Source organism: Anopheles marshallii, chromosome 2 (genome assembly GCF_943734725.1).
Source record: "Anopheles marshallii chromosome 2, idAnoMarsDA_429_01, whole genome shotgun sequence".
NCBI lineage: Eukaryota > Metazoa > Arthropoda > Insecta > Diptera > Culicidae > Anopheles > Anopheles marshallii.
In genome coordinates this window covers 24,500,743-24,521,979 of record NC_071326.1, presented here as the reverse complement: position 1 = coordinate 24,521,979, position 21,237 = coordinate 24,500,743, and the positions used below count along the sequence as shown (strand labels likewise).

The 21,237-nt window shown below is 48.5% G+C and overlaps 2 protein-coding genes across 2 annotated transcripts; one reads left to right on the top strand and one right to left on the bottom strand.

Moving 5' to 3' along the window:
* The first annotated feature begins 525 nt into the window (after nucleotides 1–525).
* Nucleotides 526–18,207, top strand: LOC128707349 (myogenic-determination protein). Its single transcript, XM_053802300.1, has 5 exons — nucleotides 526–1,101; nucleotides 3,609–3,731; nucleotides 3,807–3,887; nucleotides 17,271–17,349; nucleotides 17,786–18,207. Exons 1-5 carry the CDS (start codon nucleotides 526–528, stop codon nucleotides 18,205–18,207), a joined length of 1,281 nt encoding a protein of 426 aa, XP_053658275.1.
* Nucleotides 18,208–18,729: 522 nt separating this feature from the next.
* On the bottom strand, nucleotides 18,730–20,620 carry LOC128717394 (lysosomal acid glucosylceramidase). Its single transcript, XM_053811439.1, has 4 exons — nucleotides 20,600–20,620; nucleotides 20,392–20,494; nucleotides 18,904–20,320; nucleotides 18,730–18,829 (listed from the first exon to the last, which is right to left on the bottom strand). The coding sequence occupies exons 1-4, from the start codon at nucleotides 20,618–20,620 to the stop codon at nucleotides 18,730–18,732; spliced, it is 1,641 nt and encodes a 546-aa protein (XP_053667414.1).
* Nucleotides 20,621–21,237: the final 617 nt, after the last annotated feature.

The window sequence follows — 21,237 nt, the reverse complement described above, 5'->3', positions numbered from 1 at the left end:
TGACATGAGGATCCTTACAGACACTGCACGGCTTCCGAACACATTTACCGAACAACGTGCGGTCTCGCTTTAGCACGAAATGCCCACACATGCTCGTGACGTACCCATGAACATTTTCACTACTTTGCTCCCTTTTCCGCGTAGCGACCGGCCCTGCTTGGTGTCCCGTTCACGCTCGCGCGCGTATGCAAATCCGTGTGCGCACACGCAGCTCGACGCATAGCGTCTGCCACTGCTGTGTCACGCTTTTCCGGTGGTACCCGCTGGTGATCAGTACGATCGTGCTTTTCCGCGGCAAAGGTATCGGGGCCCTCCCATCTGGTGCGTACGTGTGATCGACGGTATTGTACACCACACAGTGGGTCGCGCGCGCAGCTCCGGTGTGTATTCTTATCCAGGAATTCAACCTTCTTGAGCAAAACCCTTCTATCCCCAACCTTCCGAATGGGTGAATACGTGGTGTGAAAGGTGTGCCAAAGGGTGCAAACGGTGACGCGAATACAGCGCCGGTGGTTTCAGCCTATGATGACAAAGTTTAACCGCACCGTTGGCCGGAAGTCGGCGGTTAAGAGCGAGCTGGCTGGCTTCAAGCAGGGGTACGAGGTGGACCATCGTTCCTTCGGCGAACTGATGCCGCCCGGTGCCGGAACGGCGATGGCGTCGGTAATGCACGGCAAAGCGAATGGCGGTGCGGGAGCGTGTGCTGTGAACGGGCCATTGCATGGTGGGCAAAAAAGTGTTCACACCCTGCAGGGTGGGATGGTGGTAACGGGTGGTGGCGGTAGTTGTAATCTTCCTAACGGTGTTGGTAGTGTCGGTGTTGGTGGTGGTGGTGGTGGTTACTTACATGATCTCAGTGCCGAGCAAAAGCTAAAACTCAACATCCAGCAACTTCACATCCGACAGAAACAGCTGCAGCTAACCGATTACGATGACAACAGCCTCAGCTCGGAGGAGCATGTCCTGGCGCCGGCCGCTGGGTGCATGGCCAGCCCGAACCGGCCATGCCTAACGTGGGCCTGCAAGGCGTGCAAAAAGAAGAGCGTCGCGGTTGATCGCCGAAAAGCGGCAACCCTTCGCGAACGGCGTCGGTTGCGGAAGGTTAGTGTCAAGTTTGGTCCATCGTGGTTTCTCGTACAACATGTGCCACAAAGTGCTTTCGGCAACAAAAGTGTAAACGCAATTTGTTTTGAGTTTAAAAAATGTTGAATTTGAGCTTTAAAATACACCGATTTGATGAACTAACGGCTGCAATTTTGGGTGACATTGGTACAAGTTTGAAGTGATTTTTATAGAATTTTGACACTTTTTTGGGCTATTCATATATACGAAAAGTATTTGAGCAAACAAACCGGAAAACATCGCCGCTTTGATGCGTTCCAATTCGCCCGTTACTGGGCTAGCAATGCTAAGACGACACCAACGATACTTGCTAGCTTACAACAAAGAAGAATCCTTATTGAAAGAGGTGATGATTCGGTGGATATAGAGATTGAGGTCCGGATGCTCAATCCGACGTCAGCTGTTGGAACCGTCTCGTTATAGTGATGCGTACTAACGTTGTGCGTATACCTACAACTGTAGTACAGGAGTCGACATACCAATCACGAATAAGGCCAGATGGTATTCAGAACAGACATTCCAAACGAGTTTTTAGATCCATATGAATCAGATGATATCATAAAGCCATTGTAACAAATTTCTTCTGGTAGCAAGTATGTCTTTTCAAAATTATGATTGTAAACTGTTGGCAGTGCTTTTTAATGTCTTATACGATTTTATATTGTTTGTTTCCTTTTCGCTCCCAAGATTACTTGGCTCAAAATCCTTAGAATGTCTGCGGAATATGACGTAGCTTTTTGGTTGGATTTTGAAATTATTGTTAAAACTCAGCCATCCTCAAGCCCTGTCACAAAATGTTATAACTCATTACAACTCTTAAACACAGCTGCCTTCATTACCGAATGCGTTCTGAGCTTCGCCATGATGCAACCTTAGTAAGCTTTCAGACCGACTAAGAATGAATCACATACATACATTGTTGTGTCGTGGCGAAGAGGCATTGTGGTATCTGTGAGGTCTCTCTCTTTTCTTATCGGGGCTTTGCTGACCCCTTCTATAGTAGATCAGCGCTGAACTTTGGTATGGTTTGCACAGTCAGACACTGGTGAATTTGAAGTTAAGACACCGGAATACCCTAGACAGAGGAACCCATAGCACGACGAAGATGTTTTCTGCAGATAAATCATCTATATCATGCATTTCTGAAGTGAGACCCAGGCTGGCAACCTGGAAACGTGTGAGGATTGCTCATGTAGAGTTTGGTTAGCAGCTGACAGTGCTCAGCGAATTTTCGCAGCCCAAGGTTTTGTGAGATTGGTCTTCACACGACAGGACCGGTCTAAAATCGACCGAATAAAATAAATTTTATTTACCCGTCGCGGTGTAGTCAGACCTACGGGATATTGATCCCCGCTTGAGATTTTGGATCGGTCCTGCTTTGTGAAGACCGGCGCTACTAACAAATGTACCACCGGGTCTCCCAATATAATACCATAACATATAAGATACGGTTGTGATAAATTGTTATCCCGTACATTAATGATTTAAACCTTTAATAATCATTTAAAGGAAGCGTTAAACAAAACGTGACTTAGAAGTAAACAGTGTACTATGTAACAAAACAACTCAAAAACATCTAATCCATTGATTACTAACTTTCAACATTGTAGTAGCATTTATAAAGTGCAGTGTTGTTAGTAACAGATTGGGAGCAATTGTAAATTTTTACATACCTGTACTCGAATTAAAAATAAAATTAAAAACCCACTCACTAAGTTACTTAAATACGGTAGAACTTCGATTATCCGGGACTTGATTAACCGGTGGGCGGATTATCCGTGAGTTAAAAACTGACAGCTAGTAGAATAGTTTTGAATTTTTAACCGTTAAACCCGAGAGGAACTTGAGAGTTTTCTCGAAAGACTTTTTCTTGTTAAACTCCCTGAAAAGTATTCCAAATTGTTAATAAACAATTACTTTTAATATTAATAACATATGAGTTCATTTAAAGTAGACCTGTCACCTTCATGTTTAATTGTTACTCGTGCAAAGCTAAAGGTCCTGTTATCCGTGGAAATCGATTAACCGGCATACGGCTGGTCCCCGGTTGCCTGGATAATCGACGTTCTACAGTAAATTGTAAAGTTATAATTTCAACTCTTTCAAAGCCACAAGCTCTATTTTTCCTGTTAAGCACAAAATAAGTAATTCACTCCACTTTCTATTACTTTACTAATCCTGTAAAGTCCTTCTTTAAATGTTATGTTACCTTGATGCATTTTTCACAGTTGTTTAAATGCCTTCTTGTATTCCATAAATGGTACCATTTGTCGTATGTTGTTGTACTGCTTTGAAAAAAGTGTAATCGTTTTCACACTTCCTTTACTTTTGATCTTTGTACTAGCCCTTCATGAATATTTTCTTACGATACGATTTCTTACGAATGCATGCGTTAACCTTATTTTCCTTAAAACATATATTTCCTCACATTAAAATAAGTTTAATAAAATTTATTCACCTCATTCACACACAAATTTCTACTGCAGGTAAATGAAGCATTTGAGGTATTAAAGCGACGAACCAGCACGAATCCAAACCAACGGCTCCCGAAGGTGGAAATCCTGCGTAATGCCATCGAGTACATTGACAGTCTGCAGGCACTGCTGGATGTAAGTTCCGGGGAGGTGTTAGTGCAGCGTGGCTCCACTCTCAAATACACCGTTTCCGCTTTCCTCCCATTGCAGGAGACACCGCCGCTACACCAAAGCACGGACATCCTAGCCAACGGTAGCAGTGCGGTTCTTTCAACACCCCAGGACTATATGGTGAGTTTGGCTGGGCCCGTTGCCGACTAGCAAACCCCGCTGGGTATTTGACTAATTAACGCCCGTAAAGCCGTTTGTCGCGTATCGCCTCACAGCTGGGACGCTCGTTACCAATCAGCTCGCACCTTGTTCCTGCCTCGGTGGTCGGCACTTGTTGCGCCCTTTTCCAGGCGACACTCGACCCCGCGTACCACCCATGAAAGTGGGAAGGGTTTTGGGTGGAAAATTTATCGTGATTTAATTGTTTGTTGATAAACATACTGATTGCCATCTGGTTGCACTGACGTGCGATTTCGCGTTTCGCTGATCGGTACAAGGTGATACGAATACGGGTTAGCCTTTCACGACCACACCCGTTCGGATGGTGCTGATCATCCGGCCACTCTGGACGTGTTCCGTGGTCGAAGCGCGCGGTTACGCGCGTTTGCCATTTTGTCTCGGATTGCGAATTTCTTTTCCTCTGCACTGGTTCGGTGACAAGTGAACCGGCAAAAGATTTATGACCCTGCCAGGAACGGACTACCGATTTCATTAATCGTTTCTCGGCGTTGTTGCGTGTGGCCTGCCGTACCGAGCCAGCTCATGTTCACTTTGTAGCGGGTAGAATGCCCCGTACCGTTGGGCAAACGACTGTCGCAGATTGTACCGGTCGGGGTCGAATGGATCCCAAACAGGAACCCACTCCATGCGCCGCACCGTGTTCACCGTGTTGCGGGAAGATGCTGGAAGATTAATGTTTTTCTCGTTGGCAGACGCGATCCATCCGGTAGTGGTGGGATGTGTGAAATTCCTGCGAGTGTTTTTTTTTTGGTTTGTTTTTTGCACAACATTGCCGTACCGTACTAACCACAGACGAGGAACTCCAACGGTTACCGTTCGGTGATCACCTTTGGTGCAACCCGCAGTTCATGACACTGTCAGTTACGGTGCGAAGATCCGGCGTTGAAAACATAATTAGTTCCATCGTCAACGTCCAAACGGGGGGCAATAGCGGCAAACGAAGGGCGAAAACGAAGATCCCCTGACACGTAGGCGAGAACTCAGAGCAGAGCGCGGCGGCTCAGCGGTGTTACCACTGAATGGCAACTACGGTGGAAATAATTTCCATGCAATTGTGTACAATTTTGCGCCACTCGCGTTATTTGCTGATCACAAATATTGGGATTCGAACAGCAGCATTTTCTCGGTACGCAGTAGGTTCAGTGAAGAAAAATGTCCATTCATTTATTTCCTGCCCAGTCATAATATGTCAAACTGTCACGACAAATGTCAGGACCGGTAGCAGTACAATTAGCTTCTCGGCCGTTGAAGAAGATATTATTATCGGAGCCCGGCCCCCCCCGGTTTTTGGGCGGTGTAACCGTCAGGAAGCGCACACGAACGTGACAGTTACCGGGCCGGTCACCTCCAACCTCCAATGGGAAAGGGTCGCCGTTTGCGATGCAGCGTGCTATCCGCACTCCAAAACCATGCGCCATGCTACCATGGGTTCGATTCTATTGCTACACTGTGTCACTGTCACTGTCCCGTCCTGGCCGCCCGCTCCCGGTTGCATTCGTGCATCTGCGCTCACTGTTGTCGCGATCGCGTTTGAACCGAACGCCTCGCCGTATCTAAACCCCCGCGTTCCGAAGCTGTTCACTGCCACATCTCACGGGGAAACCCATGTAACGTGCGGAACGTTGAGCAAACAAAACCGCACACGTCGCAGAGTCTCACGCACCGTGACATGGGTCGGTCTCGGTCTTGGCTGTGGTGCGAGGGCCTCCCTCCCATCCGAGGGGTTCGTCCGGACTCCGGACTGCTTTGACAGTTCCCCCGACGGATGGGTACACGTACGTGTCGGATCGGATCGTTACACGGCTCGATAACTTTATTCTTGCAGTGTCGTGTATCCGTCCCGGCTCGTGCCGGCTAATTCGTACACCGATCCGTACACCGAAAACGGAAACGATCGATCACAATTAAGAAGCGATATATCGCACACACACCGCGCTGTATGATCGAGAGCATCGTTTAGGGGAAAGGTTTGCCACTTTTGTCGCCATTGATTTGCGCCTGAAGGCGCACGTAATAAAAAAAAAACACCGAGTAGCGATAAAACGGAACTGTGGCGTCGAGAGGCCGATGGTTCGATTCTAGCTCCAGACGAAGGTCTGGCGAGCATCGCTCACTCGCACACCCTGTATCAAAAGCGATGGGTTAAATTTGGAATCTAGTACTGCAAACGAAAACGCAAAACAGAATCCCGCAAATCCCGCTGAGGACGTTGGTGAAATGACGCAGTGGCGCAGCTTTGCAGCCAGTACATCGTTTTTAATGAGATTTAATTGCATGTTTCGATAAATTTGTCTTCACCGTGCTCCGGAGCAGCGCGTGTGCTTCCAGCCGTGTGCCGTTCGTCGTGCGTTCGACGCCGAAAGGCACGACCATTGCCCTGGGCACCGGATCGTCCCGAGCTAATAGGCGTTCGCTGCTGAACGATGCGCATCTGTTGGATAAACCGACCGGCCGCTTTCGTTCACCATTTTTTTTTGTTTTACTCACATTCGTTTAATCTTCCACTCTTGCCGTCCGAAACGGTCGTAAAGTTACGGAATGATGAAAATTGTCACTGGGAGGGCCAAAAAGGGGAAAAGGGACGGTGAAAATGGCGGGCGGTGAACCGCTCTCTTAATCTCCTTGGTTTTATTTTTTCACCCAAGAAATGCGTTCTTATTACGGGGGTTTTTTTTTTGTACCACCGCAACAAACCACCATTGCCTGAACTCTGCCGCGTGCTTGCTGCGGTATGAAATACGGTTCCCGCACGTAATCTAACATACGGGTCTCGTTTGTCGCCGATTTTCCCCGAACACGTTAAGGATATCCGCCTCTCCAGACTGCCATTACGTACTGCTGATCTTACGCTTGCGGTTTTATTTCGGCGTGACGGTAATGGTTCTGTCTGTGCTTGTGTCTCGGGACTGTGCCATGCCAAAACAGCAATGCACTACAAGGTGTTTCTGCTTACGGGTACAAGTTTTATACGGTTTCGGAAAGGGACCACTCTATCTGCAAATCTACATGTTTGTAAGAGTTTGCGAGCGATGTTAAACATAGTGTAATTGTGTTCAGAGTAAACAGAACTTTTGCTTGTTTTTGTGCTCTGATTCAATTTTCCTGAAAAAAAAAAATAGCAAAACGTATCACGATGCTAAAACATTCGACATTCGTAACATCACGAGTAATTTTTCGATAAAAATCTTACTTTGAATGTAGGAATTAATGTATCTATGGGATAGGATAGGATCGAAAGTTAAAGTGCTGAAGGTTCTACCATTCGAGTTCCTGGAATGTTTAAACCTTGATAACATATAATCCCAACTCATATTCCAGTATAAGTGTCAAAAAAAAAGGGAAATTATCTGTAAGATATTTGATTCCCTCCCAGAATCAACCGAATTATTCACATGTTTAAAAGTGTATTTCATCCATCCTAGTTAACTAATCTGTCGCGTATCATTGATTCTGCCTTTGGGACCTCCAGCAACTTAGCCATAATACTCTAGTTCTATGTTCGTAGTGATCTGAGCAGGCTCTGTAATTTTCGTTTCAGGTCAAAGTAAACAAAAAAAGAGATTTCAGGAATCCAAATTCTTGTTATGCGAGATTTTACTCGTTGAAAGAGGGGTTCAGAGCATAGAGCATAAAGATTTGCTCGTAATGTCAACAACTAATTAAAAGCTACCCATCCATTGCTGCTGGGCGAATGCTTAATATGCTGAATAAGAGTACTAGTCCACAGTTACGTTGGACACATGGACTCAAAATTATTCCCATTTTGTGTCTGCAGAGGGCGATCACTGGGATTCTATAGATTAATTACATTTATTCTTAACAACCAGCTTAAGTTCGGTCCGCAAAAGTCGGTGTATTCGACTAACAACACGAGCTCTAAACAAGTCACTACCACTGCGGAATGGCGATCATATTAAAGGGTTTCCCACATCAAATTGCACCACGCTTGTAACGCTGTAGGAAAATTAACTAGTTGACCGATCCTTTTCAAACTTTCCGACAGTAAAATATAACTCTTTAAGGAGCTTTTGGCAAATTTATTTCATTTATAACCGTTCGCTCGCACCTTGTGTTTAATACCGCTGATCATATCGGGCTGCAGTTGTGATGTACTTAAACTTACTTTTTCTTCAAGTCTGTTTAAGATGTTACCTGTTTGGGGTGCTTCCGTAGTGCATGCTGCAGAAACAATCAAGAGTTTTTCGATGGACGTAAGTTCCAGTGGTTTTCGGGGGTTCATGTCAATGGGTACGAAAGTGAGCAACTTTGGCTTCACTGTAAGGAAAAAAAAATGACTGGCCAGAAGACCATAGGGTCCTCGTGTTGCTTCTGCAGAGAAAGCAGACGCATCTGTAGACCCTCCTTGAGGAACAGTTCTCCGATTGCTGTCCCGGTAGTAATGAACTAACGAACACGCACTACCTTCCTTGTTTAAGCCTATGCACATCAGATCATTAGACCCAAATCAGGTATTTTTTGGCAAATTTCGAACCTTACTTGCTTCGTAACATCAAATTTGTGTATAGCGATGAATAACAGTAGCCCCGGATCCATTATAAACCACTAAGGCTTCATCAGCACCTGGCGCTGAGACGATTTCTACACGCGTTTGAACAAACTCTTTTCGTGACGTTGTTTCTCTTCGTGACGTTAACTCTAAGCTACTTTAACATAAAATTTCAATAGGTAATACCCAATAGGCAATTTTCTGAAGCGTTCTATCCGTGATACAACTTGCTGTGGGACACCCTTTTATCATACGCATGTAAGTGTATAAGGCGGAGCACGTTCCACAGCATCAGTAGATGTTTTTCAAAACCTCATGCACACCATTAAATATCGTATTGTATTCAAAGTAAACCCCCTGTTGAAACACGTCAGTAACTGATGCTTCTCGATGTGTGCGTAAGACAGATCGTTTTAGCCGGTTTGGTCATAATTGAGTGCGATACCCAGCGGTGAGTCGGCATTCACTCTTCGGAGAACCGTATATTAGTATTCTATCATTGCGTTTGAAGTTAATGGCGCCCTCGTTTGGTCGGTGTTTACGCGTTAATCACAACCAGCTCACATTCCCTCGCATATCTGCACTTCACAAACGATCATGTAATGGTTTGCACGATCTCTTTGACACTGGCAGTTCCGATTAGTGGTGGCACTGCTTCACTCTGCCGGCGTTAGGGATCACCGGCCCAATGGTGGCGGAACGCGGTGTGGTTGATAAAAACCAACTATCGTCATTCTTTACCGACCGGCCCTGTCACCGGTGGTATGTGCGCATTCTTTCTGTGTACGGTTTTCCGACCAGACGGTGTGGGGAACCCTGCCACATGCAAACGCACACCGTCGATCGGTTGGCTCGGTTCGATCGGTGTTCGGTCCGGCTAGAAACCCGCATGTTGACAAATTCCACCCAAGGTCAGCCGGTTTCGCTGCCGTTACACGACCATTTTCCCATTTGCCGATGCTTTCCTGCACCCGGATGGACACGCGGACGCGGATGAAAAGTGGTCAAGCGTTTGTTACAACTGTCACGCCGGCAGTGATCGCACGACCCGTTTTACAAGCGTCTCGTCCTCGGCAACGAAACAAAACCCAAGAAGAAAAAAAAAAACACCATCAAAGAAACGGTTTTGGGACGGATGCTTTGGCGTGCGGGGGGCGGTGGGCGGGAAAAAAAGTGTTTTGCATTGCATGTTTTCGGTCGACATTCCCAGCGTTCATTCATTAACCGGGCTGCCGGGCTGTCTCGATGTCCGTGTTTTCGTGCGCGTCCACACCGGGTTTGCGCCAGCCTCCACGCGGGAAACAAATCGCCCAAAGATCCGGCGACCTCGGGCCGTATCCCGGGCCCCGGGTGTACTGTCATCTTTCATTTTTCGATACAATTCTATCCGACCGGTGGACCGGTGGCACGTATACGTTTCGGTATTTTAAATCGGTTGTTTGGCTTTTCCATGATGAGGCAAATTAATCTTGACCGCATACGGCCAACCCCCTCAAAAAGAAAGCCAAGTGACACGCCGGGAAGACACCGTTTAATCGGTTGTGCTTCTTGAGCGTTAACGCACGTCCATTTGCTTACAGACACGGGCGTAACCGAGCTAATACGATCAATTAAAACAGATTATTGAGCTTTGGGGGGTTTGTTTCCTTCGCTTCAACACAATAAATATGGGACACATTTCTTATCGAATGGCCAAGTTCTAGGCCGCATTATTCTTTAAAAAAAAAACATTGAAAAATGGTGGAAAATTATATACCCTTCAGCATTTGCTCGCGTCGGCTGTACTTTGCGGACCGGCCATACAATTGTGTTGATCCAAACGCGTAATCCCTTTGCCATTACGATGGGTTAACTATTTTTAGCACTGCAGGAATGATAGTAATTTCTCGTTTAATCACACTTTCGTCTACCACCATCGGAAGCGGACGAGCGTGCCTAGGTTGCGGTCGGGGCTTTGGGGCCGTAGCAACCGATGACTGCCGCTTAAGCCGCACGGGACTCAGCTGGGATTAATTAAAACTCCACCGAGCGCTTCGGCCAGCGCGGCCCAAGCTAATGAGTATGTGCTAATTGTGCACACCACCGGCAGATTTGTCCTCGCGTTCGGCCGCCGTGAAGTGCCTTGCGCGAGTGGATAAGATGTCGGAGGTGTTAAAGTTCATTAAGGTTGAGCGGAATCCGCTGCCGATCCGGACGTGCGTCTTCGAGGCTCACACTGCTGAATGAATGTGGATACCGTGAAGAAAAAGGAAGCATCGGACGAAAAAAGAGACCTCATACCACGGCACTTCAATACCCCCCCCCCCCCCCCCCCCCCCCCCCTCCTCGTCCCAGGAATCCGATGTTGCGGTTTGCTTTGCGTCAAGGCTTTGATTAATTAGTGAATTAGCCCTACACTAAGTGCAATTAATTAGCCTCCCGTGCCATCACAGGGTTCTCGATATCAAAGGGCACGATGCAGCTCATGCAAAACCTGCGACCTGCGGCACTCAGCGCGGTGCCCTCTTATCTGACAGCTCGGATCTGACGTTGTCAGAACACGCCCGCCAAACACTGGAACACACACTGCCACGCGTGAGTGGCGTTTGGTTCGTACAGGATCTATAGGCAAGACGTTACCGGGACATGCTGTCATGGCATGGCAAACGATTTTGTGGTCAACCCAATATCCACCCACTTCCACCCTTGGAACGATCTGGATCGTGGCGGAGGTATTTAAATGAAGATGTCTACTGGTCGGCAATTACCTTCCTGCCCGTGCTGTGGGACGAATGTATCAACCATCGGTGCTAATGGTGCAACGGTGCAGTGGATCGGAATTTTTGGTACCTCACACCGGCCGATCCTTGCGTGCTAGAACGGTCCTAGCGGGTCACGCAAATTGGATGCTGTGGCATTGCGCTAAATGGCTAATTGCAGCAGCGCGCAATGTTAATGATTGTGTTACAACATACCACAAAACCGTGGTACCGCCCCTTGTTCGCCCTTTCCTGAGCCGTGTCGTGCCGAAAAAACTAATCGTCTAATTTCGTGTCTTTTGGAGCCCGCTGGCTGGAGTGAACATGGGACGACCACAGGGTGGTTGACATTCTATACTCAGCAGAAGAAATTAAAATTCTTCCCCCAAATTCTTCGCTGGATGCTCAATCATATTTGAGACTTGATGGACTTAGTGGACGGTGCACGGATTTATGTGCAGCGTATCCGGCAGCTACGTTTGATGGCCGCAAGCGTATCAATCATTTGGCAAACGCGCACCGGTGCCACACTTGCGGTAGCATTAAGCGACGCTTGTCATAAAACAAACGGAAGCAACGGCCGTAAAAGAGGCACTCTCTTTGGCGCTGTTGTACATTACACCACCAATCGTGCCAAAAGCATATGAAAAAAACATTTGCTTTTACCGTTCAATACCGTCCGGAGATTCATCGTCCAAACCCGGGTTATCAAGGGTACCACCAAGACACCCGGTGGGCATGATTAACAAATTACGAGCTAATTAAGCCGGATTAATCATTCACTTTTCGGGCACAGCGAGCTTGTTTGATCTTTCGTCACTGTGAGAGGATCTGTCACTGCGTGCACCATATATCATACGCATGAAATCCAACTGTTGCCACCGGTGAGTTTGGAAAGAGTGGACGAACACGCATACCGGGTGGGTGGGTCGAATTGGGCAAGTGAGCGTAGTGTTAGCCGCGTGACCGTGCGGGGTGTCGAACGCGCGGATCATATCTTTCAGTGAGTCACATTGTGTTTAATCCACCCGCGAGAGGAAAACATCCTTCCCTACCCGTGCAGAAAGGGTGGGGGGTGGAAGGGGAGGCGGGGTAAGTTTATGGGCAACAATCGTAGAACAGTCGTTTTGTCCATTTTTACCTCCATTCTTCACATTTCACTCCCTCCTCTCCTAATGCTCGTGTTTCCTGCATGGTTGCGCGGGTTGACGTTTTTTTTTATATTGCGGTCCGTGCATCCTTGTTTTTTTTGGTTGTTTTAGTTCGTGTGCGCTTCCCTTTTTCTTTTTGTGGTCGAAACAGTGGACGCTACTTTACGACCGATCTGTCCGAGCTTCGGCAAACACACACACACACACACAGAGTGCGGGCAAATAATTTTTCAGTGCAATAAATTTCACATCACGGGCCCCCGATCTTTCGCCCCCCCGCCCACGATCCTTGTTGATCGCATGCGTGATCGTGCGGCGTTTGGGTTGCGGTTTTCGCTCGGCGAATAGGCCCGACGCAAGCACTAGCAGTTTGTCGCGCCTCATGTTTTGTGGCCATCAGTTTTTCTCCGCGCTGGAAAAGTTTGCTAGTGACATAATAAAAGAAAAAAAGTCTCCCTCCTCTAACACGTGATCGTTACACCCGCCTAGGCTAGAATCAACAAATAGATGCTTTGTGACCATTTGTTTCGTTACGGAGTGTTCGGAGCAAAACAAAAGAACATCTTTTGAGCACGGTAATGGGGGCAAGCACGGTGTTGGGGTTTTGGCCGTGGAGCCGAGCAGCTCACTGCGAAGATGACATTTTTCAATACCGGCACGCACCGGTCCCGCGACACCGCGGCTCAATCTCGAGTAAATAAAGTATTAAGACGTTAAGACTGCTTATTTTTAAATGTCCCCATCGCTGCGTGTGTGTGTGTGTGTGTTTATTTCGATGTTGCTCAGCGACAACACCGAACTAATGCCGTACCGTGCCACCGGCACCGACATTCTTGCCGTATTATGGCCGGGTGTAACGCCATAACCATAATTTCTCGATAAATTATTTTTTAATATCGCCTCCTGGATTAAACGGGAAAGAGTGTGTCTAACGCCGCCCTCCATAATCCCGACACCCGGGTGCGCCGGGAATGTTTTGAATCTGTCACGGTGAGTGAAAGTTTATGAATTCCGCCACGCCATCACGATAGTAGGTCCAATCTCCCTGAGGTCCCATAAAGTGTCTCAGGGACCAGAACCAACCAAAAAAAAATAAGAAAAAGAATATGAAAAATGATACCCCCGTTGTACGGACGCGAGATCATCGTAAGTCTTCTGTCCCGAAAGTGACACTGGATCGCGCACCTAAAGGGCGCACCACTCCCTGGCCCGCCGCCCGGTCGTTCCAAGGCTCGCGCGTAAGGAAGGTTTGCCACGCCACGTCGAGCCACTGGAAAACGGGTAGCAAAAAACCCACTTACCCGAACGAGACACGGTTAACTGCTTCACGCTAGGTTCGATTGACAAGTTTGGCACCTTGAGGGCGATGAGCGGCAAGACCCTCGGGCGGCTTGCAACGGGGTAAGGGGCACTTACAGCTCTTTGCGCTTAAGCGATGGGATGTGGTGCACCGGGGTTGGAATTGTTGGAACCCTCCGATTCCGGCCACCCGCGGGACAAGGGACGAAAATTAGGGGCGAAGGGCGGTGCCAGGACAGCCGCGCGAACGCACCGATACAAATAGCTGACTGTCTAACGGATACATGATTTTGTAATATGTGACTCTAAATGCCATCCTAAATCTTACGCTAAGTGGTCCGTATTATAGTCGACACTTCTTCGGGTGTTCTTACTTCCCTTCGCTTTAACCTTCCGTTTCTTCTTCTGCGTTCGTCCCGCTTTTGCGCACGCCTCCCACACTGGGCATACGTATGCTGTACGTTGCGCGTTACACACACGCGCGCACGCACGATCTTCAACCGAAATGGAACGAAACAAAAAAAAAACACTCACCGTGACGCCATCGAACCGTATCGGTTTCAAAACGCACAGATTACATATTGCCGCCTATGCCGACGGTGTAAACTGTGTCATCTACGGCATCGATTCGTCAAAGAATTGTACGCACGACGACCCGGCAGGGATTCGGAAGGCCAGGCGGGGGGTGGTGTTGTTTATGCCCGCCGAAGGAATTAGTTACCACCGGTGCAGTGCCCTTGAAAGTGGCGGGGACGGGATGTGTTTGCTAGCTCACATTACGATAACGCGTCACACCCAGGACGTTAGCTACCGGACGTGAGCTGCATCGGTAGAGCTGGGACCATTTTGGGCAAATTCCCAAAGCGGATGCGAACCGTGTAACGGTTCGGTACACAATTGGTACTCGTACATCAACGTAAACAAGGATGCGTGTAAAATTTGTGTGTGCGTCCGATGAGCGCCGTGCAGCTAAGGACGAGCGAACGCTGTTAAGTGGCACTGTACATCGAGGGTTCGCTATATTACGGTGTAACCAGTGTGTGCTTCGTGTCGCACTTATGCAGTGATTATTTAATCTTGAATGCTTAAAGCTCTTATCAATCGCGGCCTAACAATCGCTATACAAATTATATCAGTGGAGTTGATGAGGATCGTTCACTTCAATACTCAACCCTTCTTGAGTCGAATTCCCGTTTCACAACTAGCCACTCAGCAGTGCAATCACCGATTGAAGTCGATTGCGACATCTGCTACGGCCGGGTATCGACACTAGAGTTGGGTAACAAACATTAAACCAATACAGTTCGATCAGTTATGTTGTGGTTTAATGTTTTATAGAGACTTTGAGCTGGGCAGCTTCATTCGCCTCTATCGATCAGTTATTGTAATGTGAATGAACGAACTTCGTTGGTTAAATTATGTTACGGCAGTTACTGCGAATAGTTCCCCGATTGAACTATCTACATAAAACAGGTCGGAAGACTTATGCCGTAAATGTAAACGTTATTAAGCGAACTGCGAAGCACGTTGAACGGCTTGTAACGCAGGTCGAACTGCCCGTAACGCAGATTGAACGGAATGTAACGTAGGTGAAGCGACCTGGGAACTGAGGGTGAGTGAATTACCCGTCGAATATAGGAAACGTTTGGTGAGCGACCTGGAACGGCCACCTTGAGCGTACTACTTGAACGAGATAAGGTATATGAGACACATTTTTTTTTTATGCGAGACAAAAGAACGAAAGCCCTGTACCGTTCGTTCAGTTCGGCACAAAGAGCGAAACGGTTCGCTCAAGTTCATACAAAACTAATGATTTTTCCAACACCTTACCGACTTAGACGGGAACTTAGACGAGCGGGAATTGAATTCACACTCATTTAGCAATACATTATTCGCCCGCATCTTCGTTTCACCCGGTGGGAGCACTAGGATGTCATTTCCCGGTTCCTAAGCCCACTTCGCCCAATCGCTCCTCCAAATGACGAATTCCACACATAAACCGCTCATTTTATGCTGACAATTTTCACCGCGCACTCGGCGGCGCTGCAACCCGGCACAGCACGAGGAACGAGCCGAGAAAGCCCGGGTTCTCGGGCTCTGCAAAGTAATTGCCATCGTAAATGCCACCGGGTTATGCGCGGCATAGAATGTGAACGACCGTGGGGAATCCCTAAAGCAGTACAATTAAACGCGAACCCCGACCGGTCGTGGTGCAATTCCCAGATCGGGTGGCAAGGAGGGTAGGGGATGCCAGCAATCGTCGCAATCATTTGCAATTATTGTTCGCATTCGGTCCGGCGAACGAATCTTTTCTACAAAATTCCTATTCGCAAACAGACAAAAAAAAACCACCCGTCAACCCGCTATCAATTGGTCGATCTGCGAAGCCCTTGAGCTTTGCCGTTTCATCCGCGCGCGCTCGATCATGATCATTGTTGGTGACCGCGGGCGGGTGATCGCCGCCTCGTGGATGGCCTCGCGGATGCACCAAAAATAGATCGCGCGTTTCTCCCTCCGGATCAGTAGTTTGTAAATTGTCGCGTATCGTGCCATAGCTCAATCTTTCGGGTCCTCGAGTTTTATGCCGCTGCCGCCGCCGAAACATCATCGACCACCGTCAGCGGGCCAGTGGTATCGTTTGATGTTTTTGTAGAGTTAAATGGCACACACCCAAAACATACGCAAGTTCCCTTCCATCCTTTTGCCAGCTTATGCATGCCCTCCCCTCGGGCATTCGCCGTCCGAAACCCCAGTCCCCTGCACGGGGAGAGACAGCGTAATATATACCTTTTGTGTCACATCCACTACTAGCGCGGAGTGATCGTACCCGGGGGTTCCCGATCGGTTCTCGCCCGGTTCGGTTTTCACAGATATGGCGATGACTTCATTTTATTTTATTGCCGAATGTCATCTTTTTTAATTGACGTTATAGAATCGTCGTAAAACACGCTTCCCTGTGTTTGGATGCGATTGTGTGGATGTGTTGGTTGTTCACCGTACGCACCGCCGAAAACCCGCCAGGCCCGCCCCTGATGTGCGGAACCGGCGAGGGATCTCTTTCGGGAAGATGGAACGTGAAAGGAGACACGTATAAAACGCTATCTCGCCAGTATAACTTACACTAAATTAGGCATCACAAATGTCAGTTTGTTCGTGCGTGCGCTCGTCGTTGTTTTGGAACCCCTCGCGGAATGGTTCGCCTTTTGGGGGTGCGGGTGGGGAGGACGCGCGTTACGCGCCGGTTACGTGGAATCTATTTTCGGGTTCACACATATTTACGGAAGCCACAACAGCGACGCACAGGACACCCCGGTGGCGGGTACGGCTCCTCCATCGTCTGGTTCGGGGTGCCGGACTGGATGGTATCCGTGAATCAAATTCCGAATAATGCATTGACAAGGGGTGCCTAGGTGCGAGGTGAGCTCGGTTTGGCACGCACGATGGAGCACGGTGTACGGTAAAACGGTGAGCGAACAAATTATCGTCATGTCTACAAGCTCATTTAGCTGTGGGTCTTCTGACTTTTGAAGCCGACTGACTCGCATGGCTTTGGACGGTCACGAGAATGTGGGCTGCTGGTATTGGCATTAAAGATTTTCCTTTCATTTTGTTCACTCTCTCTCTACAGAACTGCTGCTCCAACAGTTACCTGCGCGAACGCCTAGGACAACTGGGAAAGGACAACGACCGGTACTCACCCCTGACAGGTAGGATTAGCGGAAAACCCGCAGCAAAATGGCATGAATCGTCACGATCTGTGTGTGTGTGTGTTGTGAGCCACACGCTCGCTTTGCATAGACATGCGGCGGAAAAAGTACCGCCATGCACTGTTGCCACTCGGGTCGGGCATGCAAAGAAATATGCCGGGATGATGGGTAAAGAGTGCCGACGTCCAACCACGTCGGCAAATTAGAAAATTATGCATTCAACCGGTACCGGGTCCCGCTGATTTATCATCCCTTGACCAAATGCGGCGTCGCAAATAGTCGGTACAAGCAGCAGATGGAAAACGGGATTCTATATTTAAGCAACACCACGCTGCAGTTTTGTGTATCCTTCATGCGTATTGTCTGAATGTACAAGGACACGTTGCACGCCCGCTTAACGCGATGCTTTTCTTCGATTTTTTTTTCCTCCCCGTAGGGTACAATCAAACATCCACTTCCGCATCCATTAGCGGTTCCAGCTTGGATTGCCTGAACCTGATTGTGCAGAGTATCAGCAACGCACCACAGGCATCGCAACTGTTGCCCCAAACAATCACCCAGACCGCTCACACACCACCAGCGAACATTGCCATCCTGACCGGTGGCACATCTTCCGGCAGTAATGGTGCGCAGCTACACCAGCATCAGCATCACACGCTACTGTACGGCAGCGGTACGTTCTGCTCACCCTCTCCAGCATCATCAGCATCATCCGCTTCATCCTCCTCATCGTCTTCATCATCGTCGTCCGTTTCTTCGGTTTCTTCCTCGCCTATGTCACCAGCGCACCATCAGCATGGTACGATGGGAAGCAACCGAACCGTGGCACCACCGACGACATCCGTTTCACTCCCATAGCGGGTTTACGCTGGTTGCAAAGCGATGCAAAGATCTTTAATTAGTTGTACATAGTGGCTTAAGCGACAGACACACCGTAACAATGGTCGGTGCCCGAAAGCGGTGGAGGAAACGCCATCGCGAAACTGCGTCCCAAGGGTGTTGGCGTCCACGTATCGGTATGGTATAAATGAAAGTGGTATTATTAGTGTAACAATCCCTAAGTATCCTAAGTATGAGCCGCGAAGCAAATTAAATTAGGCAACGAATAAATCATAACCGTTCATACGCGCGTGGATGGCCCGCAGTCTAGAAGAGATGATGACTTTACCCCGTACAACAGGTATGTTATGTTTTTCAGCACCGAGCACGCGTGTCTCTTCGGGCCGGTTTATTCTTCTTCATAAAAGGAATGTTTAGTTCCTCGATCGGTGTTCGTTCTACGATATCTATACTACGATCTGTTGGTTGTTATTCTTTGCGAGGGATTTGTTTGGTGGATTTGGAGCATTCCGCCAGGCCAGCCAAAGGCAACATTCAGTCTCACAGATAAAGCAAAGTGTGCACTGATTTAGCCGGCAGACGTACTCGTACACTGCCGTACCGTTTGTCCTCTATCCGGACAGTCGATTTCCAGTTTGCTCTAAAATAAAAAAAAAAAAACAGTATTGTGTGTACCACAATTTTTAACAGACGTATTCTTTATGCATCACTTACTTGTTGTAGAACACGAGCACGGTTCTCTTGTCCGTTCGTTCGAACGCGACGACTGCCACGTCGCTGTTTGACGAGCGCACCTCTAACCGCACCGAGCCGGGCAGAATGAAACGTGAAAAGTGGCCCAACCCATAGAATATCGGTTGCTTGTAAGCTTCCTCCTGCGATGTGGCATTCACAATGACGGCACTCTCAACGAAGTTGTTGGCGTAGTTTGGACCACCGCGCTCGTCCAGCACCAGATTCCAATCGATCCAACCGTGGACACTGTGCAGCAGATCTTGCATCACGTACAGTATGTACGATTCGGCCCGCTCCCACGAACCAAGGATGGGACGGTGTTGCTGCAATGGTTTGTCGCCGAGCGATGCCTCGGTGTTGAAGATCCACTTGTCCGGGTAGCGGGCCGCAGTCTGGTCGAGCAGGGCAGCCGGTGCCACACCGTCCCAGTACCAGTGTACGGCCAACCCGTCCAGATAGCTTGTCGCGTTCGGGTGCCCTTGATCCATCAGCGTAAACCACCAGGGGAACGTGTACCGCTGGTCATCGCAACCGAACAGCTTCACATCACTGACGGGTGAGTTTTTCAGCGCTGGTCCCAAATGTTGTCCAACCCACCGGCCCTGTTCCGGTGCCGTCCAGCCAAGGCTCATGAAGTGTATGAAAAGGAACCCGATCACACCGTTCAGCGGTTCATTGCCGGTGGAAATGGCCCAGAAGTTTAACCCGGCGGCACGCATCAGCTCCAGATAGCGCACGTGATAGTCGGCCCAGGTTTGGTAATACTCGGGCTTCAACCGACTTGATCCGGTCCAATCGTTGTTGGACTTCATCCACCGTGGCGGACTCCAAGCGGCACCGATCAAACGAACATCACTGTTGCCCGTCACTTCCATCAGCTGCTTTATTTGGCTCACCTTCACCAGATCTCGCTCGTCCAGCAGGGTAAAGTTCGACAGCGACCCATCATTAATTGGCAATTCGTTGTACGCCCACGGTGCTAGATCAAAATCACAGCCACCGATCGGGATGCGCATAAACCGGTAGCCGATCCCCTGCTTCCTGGAATAGTACGCTTTGTACAGACTGTCGCGCAGCGAAGGATTTACAAGCGCCAGATTGTGCGATACCGAACCGGTGAAGGCACCACCGAAACCTTCCACCTTTTGGAAGCGCTTGAGCGGATCGAGCGCGATCGTGATGTCTCCCGCGCGCACTTGACGTTGCTCGATGGTGCGGGAAAAGTTACCTTCGGCCAGTGCGAAACGCAATCCGTCACGGCTGCTCGACACGAGCACAAAGCTGCCGAGTTCCGTCGGTTCGGTAAATTCCAGCGTATCGCAGTATGTCGCATTGCACACGCACACCGCTCCGGTCGCATACTGGCGCAACGCGCATGGTAAGCCTCCGGCAGTAGCTACGATAGAAGAGCAGGACATTTGCACCATTACATCAGCCGTCCACAAGCCGTTTTTCCCCCTCCCTTACCAAGCCTTGATCGTAGCAATTCCAGTAGGACGATCCAGCAAAACAATAAGCTGCCGAACGCTAGCGATCGTCGGTATCGCATTGTCACACTGTACAAGTTCGACTAAACACTGACCAAGCGACGAGCCCTCCAGCCGGCTGCGGTGCCGTAATCACTTTCTCCGCCACGACTGTCCGGGGTGTGGAAGCGAGTTCCACGATAACAAGCCGTAAACCACAATGGTTTCATTCATACACGAAGAAAGCGAGCAATCAGCGAGCTTAGCAAACAGCAGCTGCAACGTACCGGTCAGTGAGTAGGGGGCGAAAGCTATACAGTGCACTGCGTTCGTTTAAGCGAACCAACAGTTGGATAGATTTCGCAGTGGAATGGCATGCAAATAATTTTTACTTTTCTATCCGCAAGTTTTCTCATATTATTATAACAATTTTTTTGAATTATGAGTTATTAAACACGTATTCATAAATATTCCATATTCATTAGTACAGAGTATGTGGTTCTGTGCAAGCTTCAATCGATTAACTTTATGGTAGATTGTAAGTTTGGGTTTTGGCTTGAATTGACCCCACAGTTGCATTATCTAGCAAAGCTCCTGGGAGATTGTTTGATTCTGTGTTTGGAGGAATACTCGATGAATTGGCAGTTTTCTAGCATGATAATGCCCACATTAATGCAACACGCCTCTCGAAGGCATGGTTCGAGTCAAAAGAAATCACCGTTCATGAATGGCCAGCTTGCAGTTGTGGATTGTACCGTGAATCTTTGGCGAATAATGGCATCAAAGGATAACGCATCGGTGCGTCAGACAGACATCCTGCAGAACCTCAAACCGTTCTGAGAGCAAA

Excerpts from the sequence above, each read along its gene's own strand:
- LOC128707349 (XM_053802300.1), top strand. The coding sequence starts at position 526 with ATGACAAAGTTTAACCGCACCGTTGGCCGGAAGTCGGCGGTTAAGAGC. Across the intron at positions 3,732-3,806 it reads GTCTGCAGGCACTGCTGGAT|GAGACACCGCCGCTACACCA; the intron begins GTAAGTTCCGGG and ends CTCCCATTGCAG. Across the intron at positions 3,888-17,270 it reads CAACACCCCAGGACTATATG|AACTGCTGCTCCAACAGTTA; the intron begins GTGAGTTTGGCT and ends CTCTCTCTACAG.
- LOC128717394 (XM_053811439.1), bottom strand. The coding sequence starts at position 20,620 with ATGAAACCATTGTGGTTTACG. Across the intron at positions 20,495-20,599 it reads TGAAACCATTGTGGTTTACG|TCGAACTTGTACAGTGTGAC; the intron begins GCTTGTTATCGT and ends GTCAGTGTTTAG. Across the intron at positions 18,830-18,903 it reads GTGCTCGTGTTCTACAACAA|AGCAAACTGGAAATCGACTG; the intron begins GTAAGTGATGCA and ends TTTTTATTTTAG.